This window comes from Brachycentrus maculatus, unplaced genomic scaffold, assembly GCF_059751285.1.
Source record: "Brachycentrus maculatus isolate JH-2025_06_01 unplaced genomic scaffold, ASM5975128v1 h1tg000144l, whole genome shotgun sequence".
In the NCBI taxonomy this organism is placed as follows: domain Eukaryota; kingdom Metazoa; phylum Arthropoda; class Insecta; order Trichoptera; family Brachycentridae; genus Brachycentrus; species Brachycentrus maculatus.
This window is the reverse complement of record NW_028280897.1, coordinates 3,543,538-3,571,103: the sequence shown is the minus strand read 5'-3', so window position 1 is coordinate 3,571,103 and position 27,566 is coordinate 3,543,538. Positions and strand designations below refer to the sequence as shown.

The following is a 27,566-nucleotide window of genomic DNA, read 5'->3' as shown; positions in this document are numbered from 1 at the left end:
CGATGGAAGTTTAGCTTCCGAAACAAGTAGTCTTTGATAAAACTTAAGTGGTATTAAAACAAGTGTTTCCTTAATCATTGTAACGTGTCTTACCACAGTTAATGCCGAAACAATAAATAAAAAATAAATTACTATATGTGGTTGAATTTTGGAAGGTTTCCTGCGTACTTTATCCATCTAGACAAGACGTTATCATTTCACATAAAATCTGTGTGAATTTCAATCAAAACTCAGTGATTTGATTGAAATCGGGACAGCCAGTGTAATCTATTAGATTTATATATCGGTCACTTACAGTCAACGTATTTGAAAAAAATCATGAAATGCTCACTCCATCGCAGACTATAGTGATAAAAATATGATATGAGTGCAGTTATATTTTTAAATTATACATATCTAAGTGTTTTAAACTTTGTTTTGTCTTTTAATGTTTTAAGTAAGTAGGTAAAGTAATACTCAATTATGTTTAGTTGTGTGATTTTAACAATATACCATATTATCATCGTTACAAGAAAATTGATCGATAAATTCAGTAAAATAAATATTTCATTTATTAGATGCTTCAAACTTCCTCAAACACATAAAAATCTTTTACCCACAAATCCTCTATTTTTTTTTAAATAAATTAGTTTAAATTTTGTCTAAAATGTATATTATGGGGATTATTATACTGCGAGATTTTCAAAGTTTTGATAGTTGAGGGTATAGTTTTGATAGTTGATGGTACAATGGAACCTCTCATAACGAGTTTAATTCGTTCCAGCATCTTACTCGTTAAGCAAAACATTTTTTCCCATTGAAATCAATGTAAAATAACTCTTTTCTATATTTTTTTAACGTTTATTCAAATAAAATTACTTATAAATTGTTAAGGAGTGTAAAAACTTGGAATATAATTTAGATTTGAAAAAAAAAACGTAAATAAAAGTATGAACTTATGACAAATAATTAATTATTTTTACTAGAAAACTGTTAAAGGCATTTGTTTTGGCCGACGCTTCAAAATTTGGCGAAAATGTGTTACAGCATTGTCATTGAATAAATTTGTAGCACAAATAGAGACCTCCTTATTAGGGTGATGCTTCTTAATGTACGGTGCAACAGTTTCCCATGTTTTCAGCATTTGTCTAAATGTGCTAGAAAATTGTGTATTGCTGTGAAACACGATGCGACTCCATAAGCTCTTCGGTGTTCAGCTCTTGGCTGTACTCTTTCACAAGCTCTTTAATATCATTGTCATCCACCTTGAGTCTCATGATATTAGCTAATGGCACAATCTCGTTGACTGTAGACTCCACTGTTACTGTTTCAAAATCACATTTGACAACACACTCTGGCTAAAGTTTTTTCCAAGCAGAAGTGAGGGTCCTATTGGTAACTCCATCCCAAGCCGCGAAAGTTCACAAGTGAATGTCGTGAAAAGGGGACTTTCCCTTCCTTTGCTACTCGTTATGCGAAACGTCGCTGGTTAAGGGAGCAACTTTTTCACATATTTTTTCCTCGTTATGCGAATTACTCGTTATGAGAGGTTCCACTGTAGTTGAAAAAAACCTATGTTTTTTATTTTAAAGTCGTCTCCAATTGACATTATATATAAATGGCTTTGGATATTCAAAACGTGACCCAACATTTAATTGCTATTAACTAAACTAGGTAATTAAAAGAAAAAACTTAAATTAAATTTTCGAGTTTTTTTATAAAACATATTATTAGATGTCAACCACGTGATATAGTTATTATTAAATATACTTATAACTACGCGTAGTAGTTATATTATGGTAGTTTTTTAATAAAAGTTAGTCTCAAAGTTTGAAACATCCGATGATCTTTTCTTTTAAAATACACACTAATTTTATAACTTTTTGAATGTTAATTTGTTATAGTTTTACCACAATCTAAGTGATTAAGTGATCCCATGGACATTGTGAAGAAAGGTTTCTTGTTTGTTTTTAAAAAGCCGGCGAAATGAGAACATTTCATAGCGCTATTTCGTTACGGTTTCTACTAAGAACACTTTTGCTGCTGTCAGTTCTCAGTTCAGTCAAATGTAAGTTAGTGATTTATTTATTTATTCTTTCTAAAACTATCGTGGTGATGTTTTGTTTTTTATATTTTTATTTTTACGAATTTGGTGTGCATTACCTACGTAAAAACGTATCATTTATGTAGGTAGGTATTTCCATGAGTCCTTTAACAAAATCCAAAAGTTCAAGAATTGATTCGGCATTTCGCTCACTCCTTTCAAGAACGTCATAAATCAAAAAACTTGATTTTTCAGGAGAACGTTTTTAAAGTTTGAAAATATAATACAATGTATTAAAAATAAATATCGAGCCACTTGAACTTTTTACTGTGCAACAGATCTTTTTAGGTAAAAACTGAAGTTTTTTTCTCCATTTAAAAAATATTTAGTATATTTTAAAAAATACTTAAACAATACCTTTTCTTCAAAATGCAAAAATAACCCTTTTTGCCCTATAGCGGGTAAATATTATGTTAAAAATATGCCTCTTTTGCTGGAATATAGTACATTTTCTGGGCATTCCGAAAACATGCACTACTGAAAAATGACGATTTTTTATTTATGACGTTCTTGAAACGAGTGAGCGATTTGTCACTTGAGTACATATTAACAATGTCTATTTTTAATTAAATATTTTTTATTTTTTTTTTTATTTTATCAATTCATTTTGACTTAAGTCTTACTTGCTTAATATCACTTTAAATAATGATATTTTTCCAAGTAAAATTTAAATAAATAAAAAAACTACAAAATGATAATAAAATCTCGTTGGTAAGACGCATATCAAATATTCATCCTTTCAACTACTATTCAACTACTACCGTCCGCCTCTGTAGTGTAATGGTCAGCACGCTCGGCTACCGTTCTGGAGGTCCCGGGTTCGATTCCCAGGGGGGTCACATAAATATTAGTGATTTTTTCACTGTATTATTTATACAATATTACCCTGGACTGGTACCTGAAGCGGAGGGCTGATCACCTTTCCTTCGTGTGTAAACGATCAAGATAACACTGTGTTCATATGAAGCAGTGCCCTATGCACCATTGGGGTGTGGATAAGGGTTTTATTATTATATTACAACTACTATTTATTTATTATTTTTAATAATAATAATAATTCCTTTCAACTACAATTTAATAAAAATTAAAACCAAATTATGTATATTTATTACAAACACATAATTTGGTTTGGTTAACAAAATAAATACGATCTCTTAGACGAATGTGTGGAAAAATCGATGCATGATAGATGTTCGAATGGTGAAATAAGGAAATAATGCAAGGCTAAGATAAGCATTATCAATAAAATAAAATTTAAAAAAAAAAGCGGTTCAAAGAGTGATTTTTTAAGATGGAATTCTCAATAATAATTTTCATATTCTGAAATAATTAAATGGTCAAAATGCAAAGAGAGCAATGAATAAAGTAACTAGAACCTAATAAGTTACCCTTCTTCCTTAAATTTATAAACTATTAATTTATTAATTCTTTTAATTTCTTAATTTTATAAACAACTGATTTAGTTTTTTGTGGGAAAAAAAGACTTATATCCGAATCGCTCCAGAACCTTATACTCTAATAAGGATTACAATCGTATAATATAAATACAACAACATTTGGGACATTTACGACTAATTATTTTCTTTATATACAAAACAAAACATATTATGAGTTAGTAAAAAGAATTAAACATTTTGTTTCAATCCAGAAGTCTATTTATAAAACCCTTATCCGCACCCCAATGGTGCATAGGGCACTGCGTCATATAAACGCAGTGTTATCTTGATCGTTTACACATGAAGGAAAGGTGATCAGCCCTCCGCTTCAGGTACCAGTCCAGGGTAGTATTGAATAAATATTAGAGTGAAAAAATCACTTATATTTATTTTACCCACCCTGAGAATTGAACCCGGGACCTCCAGAACGGTAGCCGAACGTGCTGACCATTACACTACGGAGGCAGAAGTCTATTTAATAAAATATATCCATTTTTAGACAATTTTTGTGGAAAACGCATCGCACGCTATTGTATGCGTTGAATAAAAATATTGTAAATTGATGATCGCCGATCTTCGTTAGAAGTGGCACTGAATGAAGAAGAAGAAGTTAATTTTATTATCCGTTTGTATTTTCATATGTTGTTGAAACTTCTATAGTTCTCGAAACTAGTCGTGTTTATGTTTTGAATATTGAAAGCATTAAGTTTGTGGATCATATTGATATATTATTTCGAGAAATAAAAATAAAAATACTTTGTGTTCTGATCCACTCACATTTTTATTAACCAACTAGTTTCGGCAACAACCTGTTGCCCTCTTCAGGGTTTAAGTAATAAATTAAACCCCGAAGAAGGCAACAGGTTGTTGCCGAAACTAGTTGGTTAATAAGAATGTGAGTGGATCAGAACACAAAGTATTTTTATTTCTCGAAATAGTATAGTCGTGTTTGCATTAATAAACTCAAAATGTGGTCTAACTAAGGTTTTCTATTTTTAATTTTAATATTTAAATCATCATATTATACCAAAATTTAAAGTCAAATCATGAATTTTATATTTCCTTAAATTACTGCTTCGTTCATAATTCTTAATTAACCATTTTATTGGTATTTTTTCCTTGATGTATTGTATGATAAATAAAAGTCTTAAAAACATATTATACATACATATAATCCAAAATGAAACAAAAGGAATTCGATCGATTATGAAGATTAAATCTGTTTTCGTTATTTTTGAAAGATTAACCAACATTTCAAATTGATAAAAAATATATTATCAAAAACATTCATCTTTTAAAATAATATACGCATGAAGCGAATGATGGTTATATAAAAAATAAATAAATATATTGAATATTTTATATCGCGATGTTTTTTAAGTTTTTTTTAATACAAGCATGTTTTTGTTGTTGTTTTTATTTATTTAAAATCGTTGCTACTAAATCTTATACTATTTGCGCTCTGCCTTTCCAAAAAATCACTAAGCTCTTGTGGTTAGAGAGACACACACAATGTAAAAAATTATACTCATTTAATGATATAAAAGTCTATTTCAACAATCGCTCACTCCTTTCAAGAACGTCATAAATCAAAAAACTTGATTTTTCAGTAGAACGTTTTTAATGTTTTACAATATAATATAATGTATTAAAAATAAATATCAAGCCACTTATTGAACTTTTTACTGTGCACCAGATCTTTTTAGGTAAAACTTGAATGTTTTTTCTCCATTTTAAAAATATTTAGTATATTTCAAAAAATACTTAAAAACAATACCTATTCTTCAAAATGCAAAAACAACACTTTCTGCCCTGTACCGGGTAAATATTAAGTTAAAAATATGCCGCTTTTGCTGTAACATAGTACATTTTCTGGGCATTCCGAAAACATGCACAACTGAAAATGGTCGATTTTTGATTTATGACGTTCTTGAAAGGAGTGAGCGCAATGTTCTTTTATTCAACACACGTGTATATAATATAAAACATTAAATTTATTATTTTAATATATTGTTTTATATCTGCAGGGAGGTTATTGAAATACGTGTACAAACATATCGTAGTCATACAGGAGAATGTGACCGAGTGCATTTTTTACAAAATCGTGATCATTGACTACTTGATATCTTACTAACTTAATATTGCCCTGAAAAAAATCCCAAAGGATTTTAAACTTGGAAGTATAATACATTGACTTATTAAAAATGACTAGCTGGATTGGTGTTTATTTTCTTGCCAAGCAAAAGTGACTTAAACAGCCCTCCTAAATATTTTACGTTTTGTTAGTTAGTCACTTTCTTCTGTACGACTACGATATACGTATGGTTTCCAAATATTTTAAATTCTGTTGGAATTGTTTGGTATTGCATTTTATTATTGTAAATCATTTTGAAATCTGAAAGATGAACTTTTTTAAATTCGAAAATCTATCATTCAGTTAGCTACCGTGCTGGAGGTCACGGGTTCGATTCCATGGGGAGTCAAAATAAATATGGGTGGTTTTCACATTCATATTTATTTAGTATCACCCTGGACTGGTACCTGAAGTGCAGTGATGAAGATGATACTGTTTTGGTATGCTGCAGTGCCCTTCGCACTATTGAGTGCGTGCAATGGTTAGAAGTAGAATAGTTGAAGAATAGAAATAAATGCAATGAAGCTCTTAATTAAATTAAAATCGATTAAAAACGCATAAAAAATAAACGATTTTTGTGACATCTCAACATATGTAGATTAAGAAGAATAAGGAAATCTGGGCATTTACGGGGCTATATTATTCTTCATCTTTGTTGAGATATCAAAAAATAATACAAAAATAATTACTACTTGGAGGTAATCCGGATTTGTGAACAAGTATTTGGACACACTCAAAATGTTGTAAATAAATTATCTGGTCAAATTATAAGCTTAATAATAAAAATGAAAATGGTATTTTCTGGCGTTTCTCATGTGTGTGATTATAATCCAGGATTCGGACCTCACATACTATAAGAGTTTCTGCTTAGTAAAAAGCTTCTTTACATCTCACCAATAGATGTCTCTAGTGAAGTTCTAGTGATTCAAGAACAAGGTTTCTAAATTGGTTCATATATATAGAACTTCCTAGAATTTGAGTAGTGTGGTTGTCAATAATGGGTAGAATTGGTGAATGTTACACGAGTGTAAAGTGATCACTTAAACCAGCCTATGACAAAATGTTGTAAATTACATGCGTTTAATTTAATTGAACGAGGTTTTACTTCACTTGGCTTGAAAATATCTTGAATATGTAACTGCAGATCAATTACTCATGATTAGGCTTAGTGAACAACGTGTTCTGATTAACACGATGTACGAGTATGTTTTATGAATACGTTTATGGGTTTTTTAAACGAGACATGTGCTAAGACACGAGATTAAGGCCTTAAGAGATCATTTCATCGTAACCTCGTTAAAGCACGATTTTAATCCTAGTGTAAACTGCATATTTGCGTCAATCCCCCAACACTACGGCTTTGGTTGATATTTTATTTGACGTTTGAGTACGTAAAAATAATAGATTGACTACTTTTTTAATGTGTCACATTTTTAGATATTTTACATTTTCGACATCTCAATATGTATGAAGAAGAATATGGAAGTCTGGGTAATCACTTTACACGCGTATAAAATTCACCATTCTACAAACGATTGACAACCACACTGCTAAACATTTTGGAAGTCATACATATCGCTTACTCCTTTCAACAACGTCATAAATAAATAAATTTAAAAAATCAGGAGATCGTTTTTAAAGTTTAACAATAAGATAAAATATATTAAAAATAAATATCAAGCCACGTATTGAACTTTTTAGTGTGCAACAGATCTTTTTACGTAAATCCTGAATGTTTTCCTCCATTTGAAAAAAAATTGTTATTTTTAATTTATTATTAGATTAAAACCAGTCTGATGATGTCGGTAACGACGAAACCCGGTCGCTGGTCAAATAAAAAAGTGGAAAAGCTAAAAATATTGGTTTTAATCTAATAATAAATTAAAAATGCAATTCCATCACGAAGTGTCAGTGGATAATATAAATCTATTAAAAATTGTTATATTTAAAAAAAAACTATTAAACAATATATTTTCTTCAAAATGCAAAAATAACATTTTCTGCCCTGTAGCGGGTAAATATTAAGTTAAAAGTATGCTGCTTTTTCTGGGATATAATATATTTTCTGGGCATTCCGAAAACATGCACAACTAAAAAATTACAATTTTTGATATATGACGTTATTGAAAGGGGTGAGCGATATGTGATCAATCTTATGACGTTCTATGATTGAATTCTTCTCTTTGTGCTTCGGCCTGTCGCTCTTGGGATGTTGACTCCTGCTATCTTTCCACCTTTTTGGAGGTCTGCCTGGGGGTCTGCGTCCTTCAGGGTTGCCTTGAAGGGCGATACGTGGCAGTCTGTCTTCTGACATTCTGTTTATATATATATATATATATATATATATATATATATATATATATATATATATATATATATATATATATATATATATATATATATATATATATAACAGCCATCTATGATTGGATAAGAAAACAACAACCATGTTTGTTTTAACTTAAATTTTATCAGTCCGGTGATGTCGGCAACGACGAAACTTGGTCAAAGGCCATACAAAATAAAAGTTTTTAAAAAATCACCGAATACGTGAAAAAATAAAAACTTCGTAAGAATAATAATAAGGAATGAGAGAAATTTTATACAACATTTTGAGTGTGTACAAGTATTTATTCACAAAATCTGGATTATCACCAATTACAGGAGTTATTTTCATATTATTTTTGACATCTCATCAAAGTATATGGAAGTCTGGGCATTACACGTGTGTAAAGTGATCATTTAAACCAACCTATGACGGTCGTCAGCCCAGTAAATGCCCAGACTTCCATATTCTTCTTCATCTTTAATGATATGTCAAAAAATAATATAGAGATTTAATACTTTACTGTAAAAAAATATTATGTTTATTCAATATTCCATCTCAATCTGTTATTGATTGGTGCTTGAATTAATATAACGATATTAATGGTTTAAATATAGAAAATAAAAACCTATCAGCGAAAGCTAAACTGGCGGTACACAACGGAGTCCTGGTTCCAACCCTAATGAATGGATGTGAAAAATAGAGTTGGCAAAAGAAGGATGAAAGTAGACTGAATGCAGTCGAAATGCGATCTCTCAGAAGAATGTGCGACAAAACGATGTATGATAGATGTTCGATTAGTGAAATAAGGAATGAATGCAAAACTGGGACAAGCAATATCGATAAAATTAAGAATGGTGTGTTGAGACGGTTTGGACATGTAGAACGAATGAGTGAGGAATGAACGGAAAAAAAAAATAATGAGGCAAGTGTGATTGGAAAAAGGAGCAGAGGAATACCGAGAAGAACTTGGCACGATCAGGTATGCCAAATACTTAAAAGCGGTCAGGTTAGGAATCGAAACAGTCGGTGGGAATGCATGAACGTGGAAGAGGCGAAGAATTTTCACAAAGACCAAGTGGTGTGGCATTCTATTCATTCTACCTACACCTGCGGGGAAGCGGCATGATGGTTAGTTAGTTACTTAGTTAGTTGAATTTAAACATGATATACGAGAATGTCTATGGTTCGATGAGTTCAAAATAACGAGAGAGAAAATGTTTCGATTTTACAGATTTTGCTGTCGATTCGTTAGTAGTGTTTAATGACAATAATAAATAACTTCTTACATGAAATGTGGTATGTTTCATTTATGTATTAATGGTAGGTTCAATGTCTTTTGAAACGCAAAGGTAGAATAGTTTTCTTTGAACAAGATAAGGTAACATTACTGTGAACGGATTATACGATTTGCAATAGATATAAAGAAAAAACTTATTGTCATTTGATCTCTTTCAGACGTACAAGATACTTTACCGTGTTTTATAATACTCTCATTAATACCAACAATAAAATATAATATTTTCTATTGTGTCGCCTACTTTCAAAATACGCCAGATCCATGTAAGTCGATTTTACAAAAAATGCAAAATTCTCTGGGTAACATATTTGTTTAAAAGATTTATTGTCTATCTTTAGATAAAATATTATGAACTAGAGAATTTTGTAATTTTTTTAGAATTTTTTCAGTATTTAAAAAAACGCGAAACACAAACCGATAATGACGTCATCTTAATTTTTGACCTATCCCCGCTCTCTGATTGGCCGATATAGGTCAGAAGGCAAGTTTCATGACTATAGGGGTATTTAAAATATAACGCTGTTTTTAAGTATTTTTTAGCAGGGTTTTCATGTATACAAATATTTTAAACAATAAAAGCCACAATTGTGATTCCGATAGAGCATTTATTTAAATATCTTATAAAATTGGATATGGCGGGTTTTGAATGTAAGCGACACAATTATACTCTCTCAACCGTATACCACGTTTGATTTTGCCCAAATTTACACCTACGATCTTTGGCCTAGTCTTACTAAACTAACTAATTTACATTTAAATTGGTTCAAATATATAGAACTTCCAAGAATTTGAGTAGTGTGGTTGTCAATCATAGGTAGAATTGGTGAATGTTACACGTGTGTAAAGTGATCACTCAAACCAGCCTATGACGGTCGTCAGCCCCGTAAATGCCCAGACTTCCATATTCTTCTTCATCTTTGATGAGATGTCAAAAAATAATATGAAAATAACTCCTGTAATTGGAGATTATCCAGATTTTGTGAACAAGTATTTGGACACACTCAAAATGTTGTAAATATCTCCTCATACGTAGCCGGCCAATAATTCCGACTCCTGCGCCCAAGTATTTGAAATATTTGATCATACCAAGTTCTCCTCGGTATTCTTCTGCTTTTAATTATAACTACATTCCCCTCATTAGTTTTCATTTACTATTCATCTTCACCCAATCGTTACACATGCCCAAACCATCTCAACATACTTATCTGAATTTTATCAATTATGCTTATCTCAGCCTTGCATTCATTCCTTATATCAATCACCATTTGAACAACTATCATGCATCGTTTTGATTCACATTCGTGATCACATTTTATTTGCATTCATTATACTTTCATTCTTCTTTTACCAACTCCACGCTTCACTTCCAACACAGGGTTAAAAACAAGACTCCATTGTGAACTGTCAGTTGAGCTTTCACTGATAGGTTTTTATTTACGATAACTGATTTCAGTGTACCATTCACTCTGTTCCAAGAATTCACTCCCTTTTCTACATCTCTATTAATCTTTGGCATTCCTAGAAAACGTTCTTCCCAAATATACGGAATCATATACCTGTTCCTAAATTTCCCTATCTACTAATATTTTTCATCCAGATCTACATACATTCATCTCTTACAAAAACCATGCCTTTGGATTTGTCAAAATTCATCAGCAAATCACTTTCCTTGCACTCATTATACATACACCTTTGATACCAGCGCCTGCAGGTCTTCTTTCCTATCGGAAAACAAATAAATAAATTAAAAATGAATCTTTTAGTTGTTCGAATGTGAAATAATATATATATATATTTTTTAAAAAAACATAAATAATTTACCAAACGCGGTTAAAAACTATATTTTTTCATTTATTAAAATTATCTGGTCAAATTTCTTCGCGCGCCTCTCAGTATGTAAAATAATCTCGAATAAAAGGGTCTCTGCTAATTAAAATATTTCTCAAACTAAGCATAGATGGCTCCATTGAACTCACAAATAAAACGTCATGAGATTTATGATTTATGATTTATGATTTATTATACATGTGTCTAGGAGTTCCAAAAATTTGAGAAGTGTGGTTGTCAATCATGTAGAATGGTGAAGCCCTGTAAAAACTCAGACTTCCATATTCTTCTTCATCTATGTTAAGTTGTTAAAATGCATATTATTAAATATTTTGTAATTTATAAAAGGGCCTGTGCCAAACAAAAGATATCTGAAATCAACCATAGATGGCTCCAGTAAACTCACACGTAAAGCGTCATGAGATTTATGGTATATGTGGGAGTCCCAAAAAATTTAATAGTGTGGTTGTCAATCATGGGTAGAATAGTGAAGCAGACTTCCATATGTTCCTCACCAAAAAATTACATTTCTAATATTGCACAAAAAATCCTTTGAATGCAAATCTATTCTGTTTACTGTATTCTATCGAAATCTTAATTAAAGTTGCGATAAAACGTGACCTATCCTATGTTAAACCAATGTGAAATCATTAAATCGCACCAAAACGTAACAATTTTACAAGCTAGAATTCCTGATTACTTTATATTATTTATAATGGAAATGCGACATTTTGGTGAGGACCTCCACATGTTGAGTTACATATTACTTCTGTATATTTATGTATAAATATTTTTCCAGCTTTTGCCTTCTCCAAGACCAAGCACCTGCCACCAGAACCATGGAATTACGGAGCGGATGTAACATATCGGAAAAATACTCTCAATGATTGGCACTTCCTACCTTGGAATAGAAATTATGAAGAAAACTCAAATTGCTCTCAGACAGAGGATTTTCCCGATGATCTGTTCACAGGTAATAAAATCATATGGTATTTGCGTGTGAGAAATAACTATTTTATTATTTTTATGAATCAATTACACTAACCAACAATGATTTTGTAACTGAAAATTTGATGACTGATTTGGACGAAGTTAATCGTTCTTATTCAAAGGCTATATGTTGTCAAGCTTGTATCGCGTCAAGTTTTGATGTACCTACAGTCATATTATTGTTTGTATGGTACTCATACGTTGAAACCGTAATAGTGGTTGGTATCTAGACATGTATTAGCCTAAGGTCTAAGGGATTCAAAAAAGTATTGTAAATTATGGAGTAACATTGGAAATATATTAACTTATTAATATTGAATACGATAACATTATATGGTTATATATATATATATATATATTTATATATATATATATATATATATATATATATATATATATATATATATATATATATATATATATATATATATATATGTATATATATATATATATATATATATATATATATATATATATATATATATATATATATATATATTTATATATAAATATACTTGAATCATTTTTAAAAATAAAATAATTGTCCTTGAGAAGGAATCGGTTTATTTCGAAATTGGACGATTTTAAAATTAGTTTTGTGAAATGTAGTGATTTTATAACAAACTTTTTAGCTTATATTTTTTGTATTAAAAGCAATGTTGACTTTATGGTATGGTAATATAACACTCTCCTTATCATTCATCGTTCACTTTGTGTAATACCACTTTAAAAAAACACCGCGACAAAATATTTTTGGATAAATTGTCTGACGACCTGAACAACTTTATTTTAATCTACATTGATCATTGCAATGATCATTCCAAAACCGGTAGCCACAAAGCAGTGTTTTTTCAAAAGTGGTATTACACAAAGTGAATGATGAATGATAAGGAGAGTGTAATAAAAAAAATTGTATTTATTTTTCCAGACGAGCAGTTGAGGCAAGGGGCTGTAATATTACATTTCATTGGCGGAATTTACAGTTTCACACTTCTTGCCGTTGTTTGTAACGATTACTTCATCCCCACAGTAGAATGCATATGCGAAGATTTGAATTTGACACCAGTAAGTTTTACTAAGTATACGAGTATTCCCCAATATCGTAATTTAAGTTATTTCTTGTTTTGGCACTCACTCTGTGGTATGACACGATTAGATTACATATTTGTTTTTTACCACTTGAGTATTGTATTTGTTACCACTAGTTTATATATTATTAGATTAAAACCAATATTTTTAGCTTTTCCACTTTATTTTTATTTGACCAGCGACCGGGTTTCGTCGTTACCGACATCATCAGACTTGTGATGTCGGTAACGATCCACCAGTCTGATGATGTCGGTAACGACGAAACCCGGTCACTGGTTAAATAAAAATAAAGTGGAATAGCTAAAAATAATGGTTTTAATCTGATAATATATTAAAATGCAATTCCATCACGAAGTGTCAGTGGATAATATAATCCACTAGTTTATATTTATACCTGTATTTGAAAGCATCTCTAGCTTCCGAAACAAACAAAATAAAAAAGCAGCGGTAAATATAAATATAAATATATTGGTAAAATATAGAAAAAGTGGTTAAAAACAAGTCTTGTGATATGCAAAATTTAATGTGACATATAGTTACACGTGTGTATTTTTAAAATTCCATGTACATTAATTGTGTCGCCTACTTTCGAAATCCGCCAGATCCATGTTAGTAGATTTTCCAAAGAATGGAAAATTTTCCGGGTAAAATTTATGTTTGGAAGATTTATCTATCTTCAGACAAAGTATTATGAAACAGAGATTTTTAATTTTTTTTAGTATTTAAATAAAAACACGAGACACAAACCGATAATAACGTCATCTTAATTTTTTACTTATCCCCGCTCTTTTTCTTAACGCTGTTTTTAAGTTTTCAAGTATATATATATATTTAAACAATAGAACCTACAATTGGCATTCCGATAAAATATTTATTTGAAAATATTATAAAATTGTATAGGGTGGATTTTGAAAGTAGGCGACACAGTTAATAGAAATGTTTTGCTTACTTTGTTTTATAAAGGATACCTTTAATTTGAAATATGCGATATTTGCTTATAGCAGTGTTCCGCAAAGTATGTGTCGCGGCACACAGGTATACCGTGGTGACTAGTTACTGGAAAAAAATCACTTACCAATAAACGAGTAATAATAATTCATGGAGCTAAAAACTGATCGGACATTAAAACTGAAATTTTCCGAAACAAATCTAGCATATTTTTGGATGCATATAAAATAATAATATCCACTGCTTTCAAAGTGTGCTATTGCAGTTTTTTACCATATGCCACGACTTACAACTTGTGCGAATTTGGATTTCGATTTTGCTTTTAAAAAAAAAAGAACCGCCTGTGGACGAACAACGAAGAGATGAGAGCAGCCTTATCAACAATTGCTAAAAAAAAATGTTAACTTGTACTCAGTTACGCAGGTTTAGATTATGCATTACACATAATACGTTGTTTATATTTTCGCATTATGTTAATTTTAATAATTCATCAATATTAAATAAACTTTGTTTTATCTCTTGAACAGAAAAAGTTTGCGGAACACTGCCTTAAAGGGTACAATATTATAAAATATTATATATGTTTAATTGCGATTTGACTTATTTAATAAGACTTCTGTATTTTTCACAATGTATTTTTCACTAGATTTAAGTTTTGTAATGATATTTCATTGTGAAACTGTATTTTATATAATAAAATAACTACTATATAGTTTTTTCTACGTTTATTTTATTTCACCAGTTTGACCACGTTTGATTGTTACCAACATTATCAAACTGGTGAGAGGCAGGATAAAATGCATGTTATATACACAACAATGCATGGGACGAAAACCATGGTATATGTATTATTTTGTTTGAATTTTAATGGAACCAGAATCAATGGTTTATTTTTTTATCTCAGTAGCTTCTTCACCTTTACAGAGATCAATAAAAACCTGTTTTTTTTTCATTTGGCGTCTATTTTGTTACTAATTCATCTAAATACTTATTTCGTGATACCAATTATTATTATCAGTAAATTTACATACATTTATTTGAGAATTTACGTTTTGTTGATTTTAAGGTTTTTATGTACTAAATATACAATTCTACCAAAAACATGCGATTCGATCCACTGATGCATCATGTAGCATTGTATACCGAAAATATCCATAAAATAAACTGATTGTAATATTGGTGTATTTTTAATTATATGCGTTACTATGTTATTCTATGCGTTTAGATTTGTAAAGTGATATCTTGTTTATGTCCAAGTTGTGATTTAAGGAAGATGTGAGTAAAACGTTATCCTTCGCAGGATGTGGCTGCTGCGACCTTCATGGCGGTGGCGACATCGTCGCCGGAGCTCTTCATAAACGTGATGAGTACCTTCATCACCAAGTCCGATCTAGGAATAGGGACAATTGTGGGGTCCGCTATGTTTAACACTTTGGGAGTTGGAGCCATCGGAGGACTGGCCGCTAGACATGTAAGGACCCATGCTTTGTACATACACGGGAGAAATGACAAATCGTGCTCTTAAGGCAGATATCACAAACGTTTTAATTCGTAGAGGGAAAAGTCTTTCCTCTTAATTTTTTTTTAAATATTAATTTAAAAATATTTTTTACTGTTTTTAATTAAGCTAAGCGAAACACTCGCTAAGCGAAACATTAAATGTTTTGAGAGACGCGGGTATACCGGCTCACAAGTGAATGTCACGAATAAGGGTCTTGCCCCTTCTTTATAACTCATACGAAATGTCACTCGTTAAGGGAGCAACTTTTTTACATTTTTTTAGTTCGTTATGCGAATTACCCGTTGTTAGAGGTGCTCGTCACGAGAGGTTCCACTGCATTTATTTTTGAAGTGAAAACAGTTATTTTTTTAGGTATTAAATAATAAATCAAACATTGATTTTTTGTCTACTAAGTTGTATTTTACTGTTTAAAAAAAATACAAAACACAATTGCCACAAAATTGACTTTTTATATATGTTAAAAAAAAACTTAGTAGACTCAAAAACCAGTGTTTTATTTAACATTTAATGCATACATTAAAGTGGATTTCTACAATATTTTTATCCAGAAATAATTTTTACTCTGTTACATACCGAGAAGACTCATTCATGTATATATAACAAACTTTTTTAAAGTTTCAATATAAAAAAGAATACAATGTATTAAAAATAAATATCAAGCCACTTATTGGACTTTTTACTGTGCAAGAAATCTTTTTAGGTAAAACCTGAAGATTTTTTCTCCATTTATAAAATATTTAGTAAATTTAAAAAAAATAATTAAACAATACCTGTTCTTCAAAATGCAAAAACAACACTTTCTGCCCTGTAGCGGGTAAATATTAAGTTAAAAATATGCCTCTTTTGCTGTGATATTGAACATTTTCTAGGCATTCCGAAAACACGCACAACTGAAAATTGACGATTTTTGATATATGGCGTTCTTGAAAGGAGTGAGCGATATATAATATAATAAATATTTATTTCAAGGACGTATTCATATGTCCTACCCGTACCCGATATTGTTTACGTTTGACGTATTTATGCGTCCCGCCCGGTTAACAGGTTAATAATTTTATACGAAACATTTTTTATTTTTAGCCCATTCCCATCAAGCAATGGCCACTAACGAGAGACTGTATAATTTACATAATCGTGGTATCCATCTTAGTTTCGATGACGTGGGACAGTAGGATAGAATGGTGGGAATGTACAATCCTACTTTGCTTGTATATACTGTACTTCATATTCATGTTCAACAACAAGAAAATTATTAAGTTTATCGGGAACATGTGTGGATGCAAGAGACGACCTGGAGGTCAGGACTTAGGTAAGGATAGTTTTCATCATATTTTAAATATAACATTTTGTATCAGATTTATATTTTATTCCATATCAGTCAAAATTATCACTTTGCACTCCTGTTGGATTTACTTACCACCAGTAGTCTACTCTGGGGTTGAAAAAATTAAACATTATTTCCTTAAAAGATAGAAAAATATTATTTCACTCATTCTTTTGAGACAACCTATTTCTAGTGTGGGGTAACCATTGTAACGCGATAACATATTAGAACGACATTATTCGAAGAAAGTCACTAAACACAATTATTTAAAATCAATGTAATTACTAAACCATTTAAATATGACTATGAGATTGAGACTGAATATGAGATATAATTTATTGATTTGGTAACTTGTGGAATATATATATTTTTTAAATAAACATTTGTGTAATACCACTTAATGAGTTTATTTATTTACACACGACTAATTTAAAAAAAAAAACAGTTTTTATCGACAGGTGAATGGTAAAACATGGTAAGTATAGATTAACTATTCACTCGATGAAAACAACTGTAGTTTTCGAAACTAGCCGTGTGGTATGAAAATAAACTTAATAAGTGATGTTATATAAGTGTTTCATTTTTTTTATCAACATGTCATTTTATTTATTGTTTCGGCATTCACTTTGCGGTAAGACATGATGAAATTATAAATGAAAACACATGTTTTTTTTACCACTTGAGTTACATATATTTATTTTAGCGACTAGTTTCAGAGGCTACAGATACTTCTATCTTAGTTTATATTCAGACTCGAAGATGGAAGCATCTGTAGCTTCCAAAACCAGTCGTTAAAAAAATAAAACTCAAGTGGTGAAAAACAAGTGTTTATGATTTAATCAACATGCCATTCAACAAAGTTAATGCCGAATCAATAAGTTATATATGTATTTATGGGATAACATGATGGTTTAAATAAATTAAATAAATTAACGCTTGTATTAGACCACGTTTATCTTCTATGTTGAGTTTTAATAAAAAATCTTGATAGAAATAACTCCAAAGTGGAGAAAATCCAAAATTTGTGAAGAAAAATTTAGAAACACGCAAAATATTGTGAATTAATTAAATTAGTTACCGACTCTAGCAAGGTCTTTATTCCATTTTCTTTAAAAAAAGAAGTCAATATTTTAATACTTTTGATACGTACGCTTTCCTGTTTATTTCAATATTATAACATTTTTATTCGAAAAAATGCTTATGCAACTTTATCAATTTTTATTGGACATAAAAATAACAATATTTTATATCACAATGCTATCATAAATAATAAAATAAAAACGAAAGATAATGAACAGGTCTTATTTTCATCTTGCTTCTATGGAAATAGTTATATTTAAATATAAAAATAAAACGGTCGTATCTGACCACTTTATGAATGGTAATAATAATCAAATAATATAGGTACTGATAGAGGTTTGGGTGTAATAAATAGAGAAGGTTAGTGTAATATGGGATTTGGTTTGATTGGAATAAAGAAAGAATTTTGATAAAGCATATTATAAGTTTTTCTCGACATTATACCTTTCTTCTCGCTTTTATTACGAAATATGCCCAATAAACGTTACGTGTCCTTGAATTTACTCCCTTAATTCTCCCAGTAGAAGTCCAATAATCGATTATTGAATCGGCTCATAAGTATTATATAATAAATACAGTTCAATTAAAATCAATCACCTTAAAAGTTGAGTAACTTTTTTTCTACTACGGCCTGTTGATTACATTTTTTTGTAGATCTTTAAATGAATATTTGCCATTTATCTCATTGTATGATTATAATTTTTAATGATTATTGATTGTATTATTGAAGATTTAATTCATTGTAAAAAATAGATTACAGATTTGAAGATTAAATATTTTTGACGTAAATACGTAGTAGTTATTCAACGATAAACGTGTACTTCTTATTATTATTTAAAAAAATAAAAATAAAAAGTTGTCATATGCAATATCTAGTAAAATCAATCAAGTTATTGGAGATAATTTCGTTTGAATTTGTGTAAATTCGTTTTGTTAATTGATTTCTCAAAATCGATGAAATTAATATGGATTATGAATTAAAGATTTTACTTGGAGAAAACCTCTATTTTTTACAACCTAATGTGAATAGTCTTTCGATGCATTTCGCATCCTACAGTGTTTGAAAATCATGCAAATAATGCATCGAAACGCGTGGCATAATATATATTATTTTAAGAAATAGTGGTATTTAGTTTAATTTAAAATGGATACACTGCCGAATCAATTAATGAATAATATAATTTTATTTATAATAGTTAGTATAAATTCAATAACATCATTTTGAGTATGTCCAAATTCTTGTTCACAAATATGGATGATCTGGATTATTAAAATGTTGTATATAAATGAACTGGTCAAATTATAAGCTAAAATAATAAAAATGAAAATGATATTTTCTGGCGTTTCTCATGTATGTGATTATAATCCAGGATTCGGATCTCACATACTAATATAAGAGTTTCTGCTTTAAAAAAAGCTTCTTTTCATCTCACCAATAGATGTCTCTAGTGAAGTTCTAGTGATTCGAGAACAATGTTTTGAAATTGGTTCATGTAAATATAACTTCCAAGAATTTGAGTAGTGTGGTTGCCAATAATGGGTAAAATTGGTAAATGTTACACGTGTGTAAAGTGATCACTTAAACCAGACTATGACGGTCGTCAGCCCCGTAAATGCACAGACTTCCATATTTTTCTTCATCTTTTATGAGATGTCAAAAATAATAAAAATTCAATATATAAAAATATATCTTTATGTACCAGGATTACATGATCTGACAAATAAAAAGCATTAAAAATGTTAAATAGGAATTATACCCTCTATCGTCCGCCACCTGAAACAAATCCTTTTTAAGTTAGCGAAGATCAGAACGAAATGAGAGCTTTCATGAATCCGCTGTAGAGGTGACATATTTTATTTGAATAACTTTTCATTATTTTTTTACGTCGAGAAATTGAGTTCAAATATTTAATAAAAATAATTAATTTTTAAATGCAAGCATATTTTTGAAATTATAAAAATACGGATACAATTTTTTTTTTTAAATTTAGTATATCTTTAAAAATCTCAACACCAAAAAAGAAGGAAAAAGATTCATTTAATGGAAATGAGGAAAAATAATTAAAATAATTAATAAGTCATACAGACCTGAATGATGGAAGTTTAACTTCTGAAACATGTAGTCTTTAATAAAACTCAAGTGGTATAAAACAAGTGTTTTCTTTACTCATTGTAACATGTCTACCACAAAGTTTATGCCGAAACAATAAATAAAATAATGTCATAGTACAAAATGGTCGTAATACATATGTGTCGCCTACTTTCAAAATCCGCCAGATCCATGTAAGTCGATTTTCCAAAAAATGCAAAATTCTCTGGGTAACATTTATGTTTAAAAGATTTGTCTATCTTTAGATAAAATATTATGAAATAGAAAATTTTTCCATTAAAAAAAAAACACGAGACTCAAACCGATAATGACGTCATCTTAATTTTTGACTTATCCCCGCTCTCTGATTGGCCGATATGGGTCAGAAGGCAAGTTCCATGATTATAGCGGAATTTGAAATACAACGCTGTTTTTGAGTATTGTTTAGCAGGGTTTTCAAATATATAAATATTTTAAACAATAAAACCCACAATTGGCATACAGATAGAGTATTTATTTTAATATCTTATAAAATTGGAACTGGCGGATTTTGAAAGTAGGCCACACATATACGTACATTTTGTTCTGATGAATTACTTGAAATAATTGGTGTAAACTAATTGGATTCTATGACCTGTATTTGACTTATGGTATTGAGTATAAATTAATTAAATTTCTGTTTTTATTTTCAGAAAAGGATGGAAAGGAAGAAGATGATAACCCAGATGATGTGTACACAGCCAGAGTGTCCTTGATTCTATCAAAAAGAAGAAGTACTAGAATGTCTGGAATATCTAAACTCTCTATGAGGACTGATAAAGATAATCCAGACCAGACCATAGAAGAGGCCATTGATGAAAATACTGATGGTAAATTTTCTATTTGACTGTTAAAAAAATATAAATATATTAGAGAATATTCTTAGTTTGCAAGAGATTTACTTCTACCACTACCATCACGCCGTTTCCTCACAGGGGTAGGCAGGAAGGATGGAACGCCACACTCTTCAGTCCTGACATACTCTCTTCGCCTCCTTCACATCCATACATCTAGTCTAGTACATATAATATATCGTGGGTAAACTGGCAAAAAAAGTCTAAAATCCCCGTTTTGAATAATTCCTGTTATAAAAAGCTTTTAGACTGAATTAATTACCTGCTATTAACCGCCATACACATACGAACGTAAGTTGTCACCGAAATTTGTGATAGTACAACGTTTAGGCTCTCATAGTCTGCCAATAGCTGGTATGCTTGCTGATCGAAGTGTTGCCTGTCTTCTCCTAAGTGTATCAAGCAAAAAAGTAAACATAAAGCAAAGAGTACCCCATACACTATCCATCAAAGCTTAAAAGTTATTATTTCTAGACACTTCAACCAGTGAAATTTTATTGGTGTTTTGATATGTCGCTCACTCCTTTCAACGTCATAAATCAAAAATCGTCAATTTTCAGTTGGATATGTTTTTGGAATGCCCAGAAATGTACTTCATCCCAGAAAAAGCGGTATATTTTTAACTCAATATTTACCCGATACAGGGCAGAAAGTGTTGTTTTTGCATTTTGAAGTAAAAGTATTGTTTAAGAATTTTTTTAAATATATTCTTAATATTTTTCAAATGGAGAAAATACATTCAAATTTTACCTAAAAAATCTGTTGCACAGTAAAAAGTTCAATAAGTGGCTTGATATTTATTTTTAATACATTCTATTATATTTTTAAACATTAAAAACGATCTCCTGAAAAATCAAGTTTTTTGATATTTGACGCTGTTGAAAGGAGTGCGCGATGTATGAAAATTTTGGTACTTCAGTTTTAAATCGTTTTATGGCATTGAAAACCGATTGAAGCTTATCAATTTGATACATCAAGAGATTTATTTGCATTGTGTTCTGTCCTTGCTTAAGAGATACATATCTTTGATGTATAAAATAGTTTTGATTAAATTCAATTTAAAATCAGTTAATCTGCGGTTTAACAAACTTTGCGGATTTGAGCGTCCTACTTAACCTTCTTAATCCGTAGGATAAGAAACTGCTATTTATTTAGTTAGGTTTAATAGATAAGCCAAAGAGAAACTGACTGAATAGTTTCCGACCTCAGTTGATGAACACTGCATGACGGTGGAATGATCGCTCAGACGATGATAAAATTGGCATGCCGGATTAAACGATTTAAAGATTTAACCGTCTTTGTTAATTGAGCTACGAATAAGATTTAGAAGTATTAGAACATATTTGTAAAATTTACATGTAGCTCAAATATTGATAATTATGACAAGATGACGTACGATATTTGTGATTTTTTATTTAACGTAATATAACGTATAAATATAAACGACCAGTGGGTTTATTGAAAATGTTCAGAACAATGAATTAGATATACATTGATATATATATATATATATATATATATATATATATATATATATATATATATATATATATATATATATATATATATATATATATATATATATATATATATATATATATATATATATATATATATATATATATATATATATATATATATATATATATATATATATATATATATATATATATATATATATATATATATATATATATATATATATATATATATATATATATATATATATATATATATATATATATATATATATATATATATATATATATATATGTGAATGAGTAAAAATTATTTCAGGATAAAAATATTGTAGAACTCTACTTGAGTCTAAGTTGTATTTAACATATCGCTCACTCCTTTCAAGAACGTCATAAATCAAAAATCGTCAATTTTCAGTTGTGCATGTTTTCGGAATGCCCAAAAAATGTACTATATCCCAGCAAAAGTGGCATATTTTGAACTTAATATTTACCCGCTACAGGGCAGAAAGTGTTGTTTTTGAATTTTGAAGAAAATGCAGTGTTTAATTATTATTTTAAATCAACTAAATATTTTTCAAATGGAGAAAAAACCTTCAGGTTTTACCTAAAAAGATCTGTTGCACAGTAAAAAGTTCAATAAGTGGCTTGATATTTATTTTTAATACATTGTATTATATTTTTAATCTTAAGTTGTACTAAGTTGTATTTAACATATATAAAAAGTCAATTTTTTTTAAACAGTAAAATACAAACTTAGTAGACAAAAAATCAATGCTTGATTTAATATTTAATACGTTAAAAAATAAGTGTTTTCATTTATAATTGTTTTATTATTTTCTAGATTTAAAAATTCGTAAGACCCTTTGGAGATATCCTAAGGAAAAGTCGAATTCGAAGAAAGCTTGGTTCATATACACTTGGCCGTTGAAACTTCTCCTGACGTGTTTGATCCCATCGCCAAAAACATATAGAAAACTCTACCCCTTGACTTTCATAATGTGCATCGTTTGTATCGGTGGAAACTCCTACTTCGTCTCATGGATGATCACCACTATAGGTAAAGTTTTTATTTTTATTTTATCATTTCGAAACATATTACATGCGTAAGTCGTGTATGTGGTATAATATTCCCGATGAATAATTTCCATTTCTCATTTTGAGACATGGGATTGAGGTTTACAAGAGTGAAAAACAAATAAGAAAGTTGATAAAAAATATAAAAATTTAAACAAATCTAATACAGTGCAAATCATAAAATATAATACAATTAACCTGTATAGTAAATACAAATACAATGAAACACAAGGTAAGAAACATGTTTCAAGGAAACAAATGAGAAAATATTAGAAATCACTGGGTTATATCCTACGTTCATTACCGATGTTTTACTGTAATAAATATATTTCATACGTATTATTTTTTGACATCTCATCAAAGATGAAGAAGAATATAAAAGTCTGGGCATTTACGGGGCTGACGACCGTTATAGGCTGGTTTAAGTGATCACTTTACACACGTGTAACACCACACTACTCAAATTCTTGGAATTTGAGTAGTGTGGTTGTCAATAGTAGAATTAGTTTATGTTACACGTGTGCAAAGTGATCGCTTAAACCAGCCTATGACGGTCGTCAGCCCCGTAAATGCCCAGAATTCAATATTCTTCTTCATCTTTGATGAGATATCAAAAAATAATATGAAAAATACTCCTATAACTGGAGATAGTCCAGATTTGTGAAGAATTATTTGGACACACTCAAAATGTTGTACATATTTCATTCGATTTATTTTATGCAATGTTCCAATGATTCAAAACGATTGTCCTCAAATCGGGATGTTTGATTCTCTGTCGAGAAAGAGTCAATATACTTCAACAAAACGAGTTAGTTTATGGTATTTTCACATATTTTTAAATTGATACGATTGCAGGAAGGACATTTTCCATTCCCGATACTATCATGGGTATGACATTCTTGGCGTTTGGGGGGTGTCTACCAGAAGCCTGCTCTATATTCATCATGTCAAGAAGAGGTAAATTAATTTTCTAATATTTATTAACAAGTAAGAAAAACAGTTATAAATTTGGATAATGGTAGACGATTCCCGGGAAGACCACAAAAGAGATGGGTCGATAGCTGGGAATCGACATCGCAGGAGGCTTATCCCTCTTAAAAACAGGCCACAAGGCCTACACCAAGATGAAGAAGAAGATAATTTGCCATTTTAGAATTTCGAATGGCTCTATTATCATAAATTTGATAATAGAGCCATGTTCGTAAAATACTTCCTCAAGGGCGCTTCGCTGTAATTTGATTGTGTGAAAGGAGATAGTGTAAATGATTTAGCAAAACAAATGCATTTTGGTTTTTTTTCTAAAGATTATCCTCTTCATTCAAACCCTTATCCGCACCCCAATGGTGCATAGGGCACTGCATCAAATAAATGCAGTGTTACCTAGATCGTTTATACATGAAGTAAAGGTGATCATCCCTCCGCTTCAGGTACCAGTCCAGGATAATATTGAATAAATATTAGAGTGAAAAAATCACTTATATTTATTTGACCCCTTGGGAATCCAGCTCGGGACCTCCAGAACGGTGGCCGAGCGTGCTGACCATTACACTACAGAGGCGGACGGTAGTAGTTGAATAGTAGTTGACTACTGGAGTATTTTTATAACTACTGGTGAAAGAGCATTTCAGGTCCCGCAACAGCAAAGGCATGCTCGCAAGTTTAAGAAGCGGGTAAATATTAAGTTAAAATATGCCTCTTTTGCTGGGATATAGTACATTTTCTGGGCATTCCGAAAACATGCACATCTTAAAATTGAAGATTTTTTATTTATGGCGTTCTTGAAAGGAGCGACATGTCTTTTAGAAACTCTGGTAAAATAATGTATTGATTTAAACATAGTAAACAGAGTAGACAGAGGTTACACACAACCTTTTCGGGATTTCGTAACCAGTGCAGTTGATGAAGAAGTGTGTGTAATCGAATGATGTTATAACGATAGTACATTCAATCGATGATATTAATCTTAGAGGTATCTTTTACATAGTGATTGATTTTTGTTGATTCTATACGGAAGATAACTCGCTAACATCTGTGTTATCAAACAGATTGACTCACAAATCGCTCATTCTTTTCAACAACGTCACATGTATAAAAAAACTTGATTTTCAGGAGATCGTTTTTAAGGTTTAAAAATATAATATTATGTATAAACAATATATATCGAGCCACTAATTGAAGTTTTTACTGTGCAACAGATATTTTTAGGTAAAACGTGAATGTTTTTTCTACATTAGAAAAATATTAAGGATACCTAAAAAATAATTAAACATTACATTTTCTTCAAAATGCAAAAACAATATTTTCTGCCCTGTAGCTGGTAAATATCAAGTTAAAAATATGCCGCTTTTGCAGGGATATAGTACGTTTTCTGGGCATTCCGAAAATATGCACAACTGAAAATTGTCGATTTTTGATATATGACGTTGTTAAAAAGAGTGAGTGATATGCGTTTCACCTTTTTATGATGAAACGAGAATCTTTCGACGACGGCTGTGACATCATGATCTTGTCGCTGTTTAATAGGTTGAATGATAACTGAGCATTTTTTTGTTTTTCTAGGCGAAGGTGGCATGGGCGTTTCTAATTCACTGGGTGCCAATTCTCTGGCAATTCTCTTTTCTCTCGGAATACCCTGGTTCATCAAGAGCATGATACTCAGAGGACAGGGAGAAGATGCGTACATTGCCATAGCTTCGACCGGAATGGACTACATCATTCTCTCCCTAATTTTAGCGGTCATATGCCTGTACACAGTCATCTACTTTGGGAAATTCTTCTTAAAGAAAGGTGTTGGAGCAATCATCCTTACTATTTATTTTATATTTATCATTCTCGCTATTCTCGTGGAATCCGGTGTATTCTTCGATATAGGAATAATTGAGTGCTAAGATATGCAATTCTATGTGTATCAATTACGGTTTTGTATTGAAGCAAAACTTCATAGTTCATATGGTAAGAATTGTAAGAAGCTCGGGAAGTAATTTTTACTCTCAACTTAATTTCTATCGAAAGCATATCTTCATTTCTATACATTTTGATCGAATTCTGGATTTTTTACTGAATTGGAAAAGTAGCTTTTACATGGTGGCACAAAATTAGTCACCCTATCGGAAGATGTCATATTTTTCGCATATGACGTCGCACGTCAATCATATTTGACATTTCTGAACTAGACAGCTGCAGTATACAAACAAATTGATAAAACGGGCACGAATGTCTTTCAACACTGGTTGCATATCTTTCTGTGATATCATATTTTTCTGACCAAATAAAGACAAAAAAATTAAAGATGTAGTTTTTCAAAAACAAAATTGTATGATTCATTTTGCACCTTGCTTTTTTATTAATATTTTTTACTAATTAATTTTTTTTTAAATAAATTAATTTTTTATATACTGCTGCTGTATAGTTTACAATTTTTATGTATGATTGATGTACAAAGCCGTTTGTTAAAATTATAACATCTTCCGATAGGGTGAATACTTTTGCGTCACCCTGTACAACAGGCGAACGTACCAAAAACAAAAATCATATTTTCAATTTGAGGGAAGATGAATAATTTGAATGTGCTAGAAATTCGTCAAAATTTGGCTAGCCACCACCAATTTGTGAGATCTTGATGGCACTGGTGAGCAACTATCCTTCTTATATGTCGCTAGATCCTGAACTCATTGTTTTGCTTTTGGCAGAAATTTTACTTGGCCTTTTTTCAGAATATCTTACAAGTTTGATGAATTGTTAAATCATTGCGAAGGTTTTATTTTTAACAGAATTATGATTAATAAATTAATTAAGATACTTACTTTATTATTTAACTTACCGAAAATACCCAAGGAATGAATACACGAGCATAGGGTACTGAAACCAATCAAGGTAAATTTTGTTTTTAAATGTTGCGTTTGATAATCAAATTTACCTTCGAAGAGGTAGTCCCTCCTTTTTACAATGATAAAGAAAGAGCATATATATA

The 27,566-nt window shown here is 30.3% G+C and overlaps 1 protein-coding gene across 1 annotated transcript; it reads left to right on the top strand.

Moving 5' to 3' along the window:
• On the top strand, nucleotides 1-27,293 carry LOC148308938 (sodium/potassium/calcium exchanger 5-like). Its single transcript, XM_088260959.1, has 10 exons — nucleotides 1-50; nucleotides 1,884-2,047; nucleotides 11,906-12,079; nucleotides 13,025-13,161; nucleotides 15,434-15,604; nucleotides 16,736-16,964; nucleotides 20,841-21,017; nucleotides 23,364-23,579; nucleotides 24,452-24,553; nucleotides 26,156-27,293. Exons 2-10 carry the CDS (start codon nucleotides 1,966-1,968, stop codon nucleotides 26,482-26,484), a joined length of 1,617 nt encoding a protein of 538 aa, XP_088117085.1. The 5' UTR covers nucleotides 1-50; nucleotides 1,884-1,965; the 3' UTR covers nucleotides 26,485-27,293.
• Nucleotides 27,294-27,566: the final 273 nt, after the last annotated feature.

What these genes read in the sequence shown, in the direction of transcription:
- LOC148308938 (XM_088260959.1), top strand. Translation starts at nt 1,966, where the DNA reads ATGAGAACATTTCATAGCGCTATTTCGTTACGGTTTCTACTAAGAACA. An exon ending in AGTTCTCAGTTCAGTCAAAT is followed by an intron (nt 2,048 to 11,905) that starts GTAAGTTAGTGA and finishes ATATTTTTCCAG; the next exon opens with CTTTTGCCTTCTCCAAGACC. An exon ending in CATTGATGAAAATACTGATG is followed by an intron (nt 21,018 to 23,363) that starts GTAAATTTTCTA and finishes ATTATTTTCTAG; the next exon opens with ATTTAAAAATTCGTAAGACC.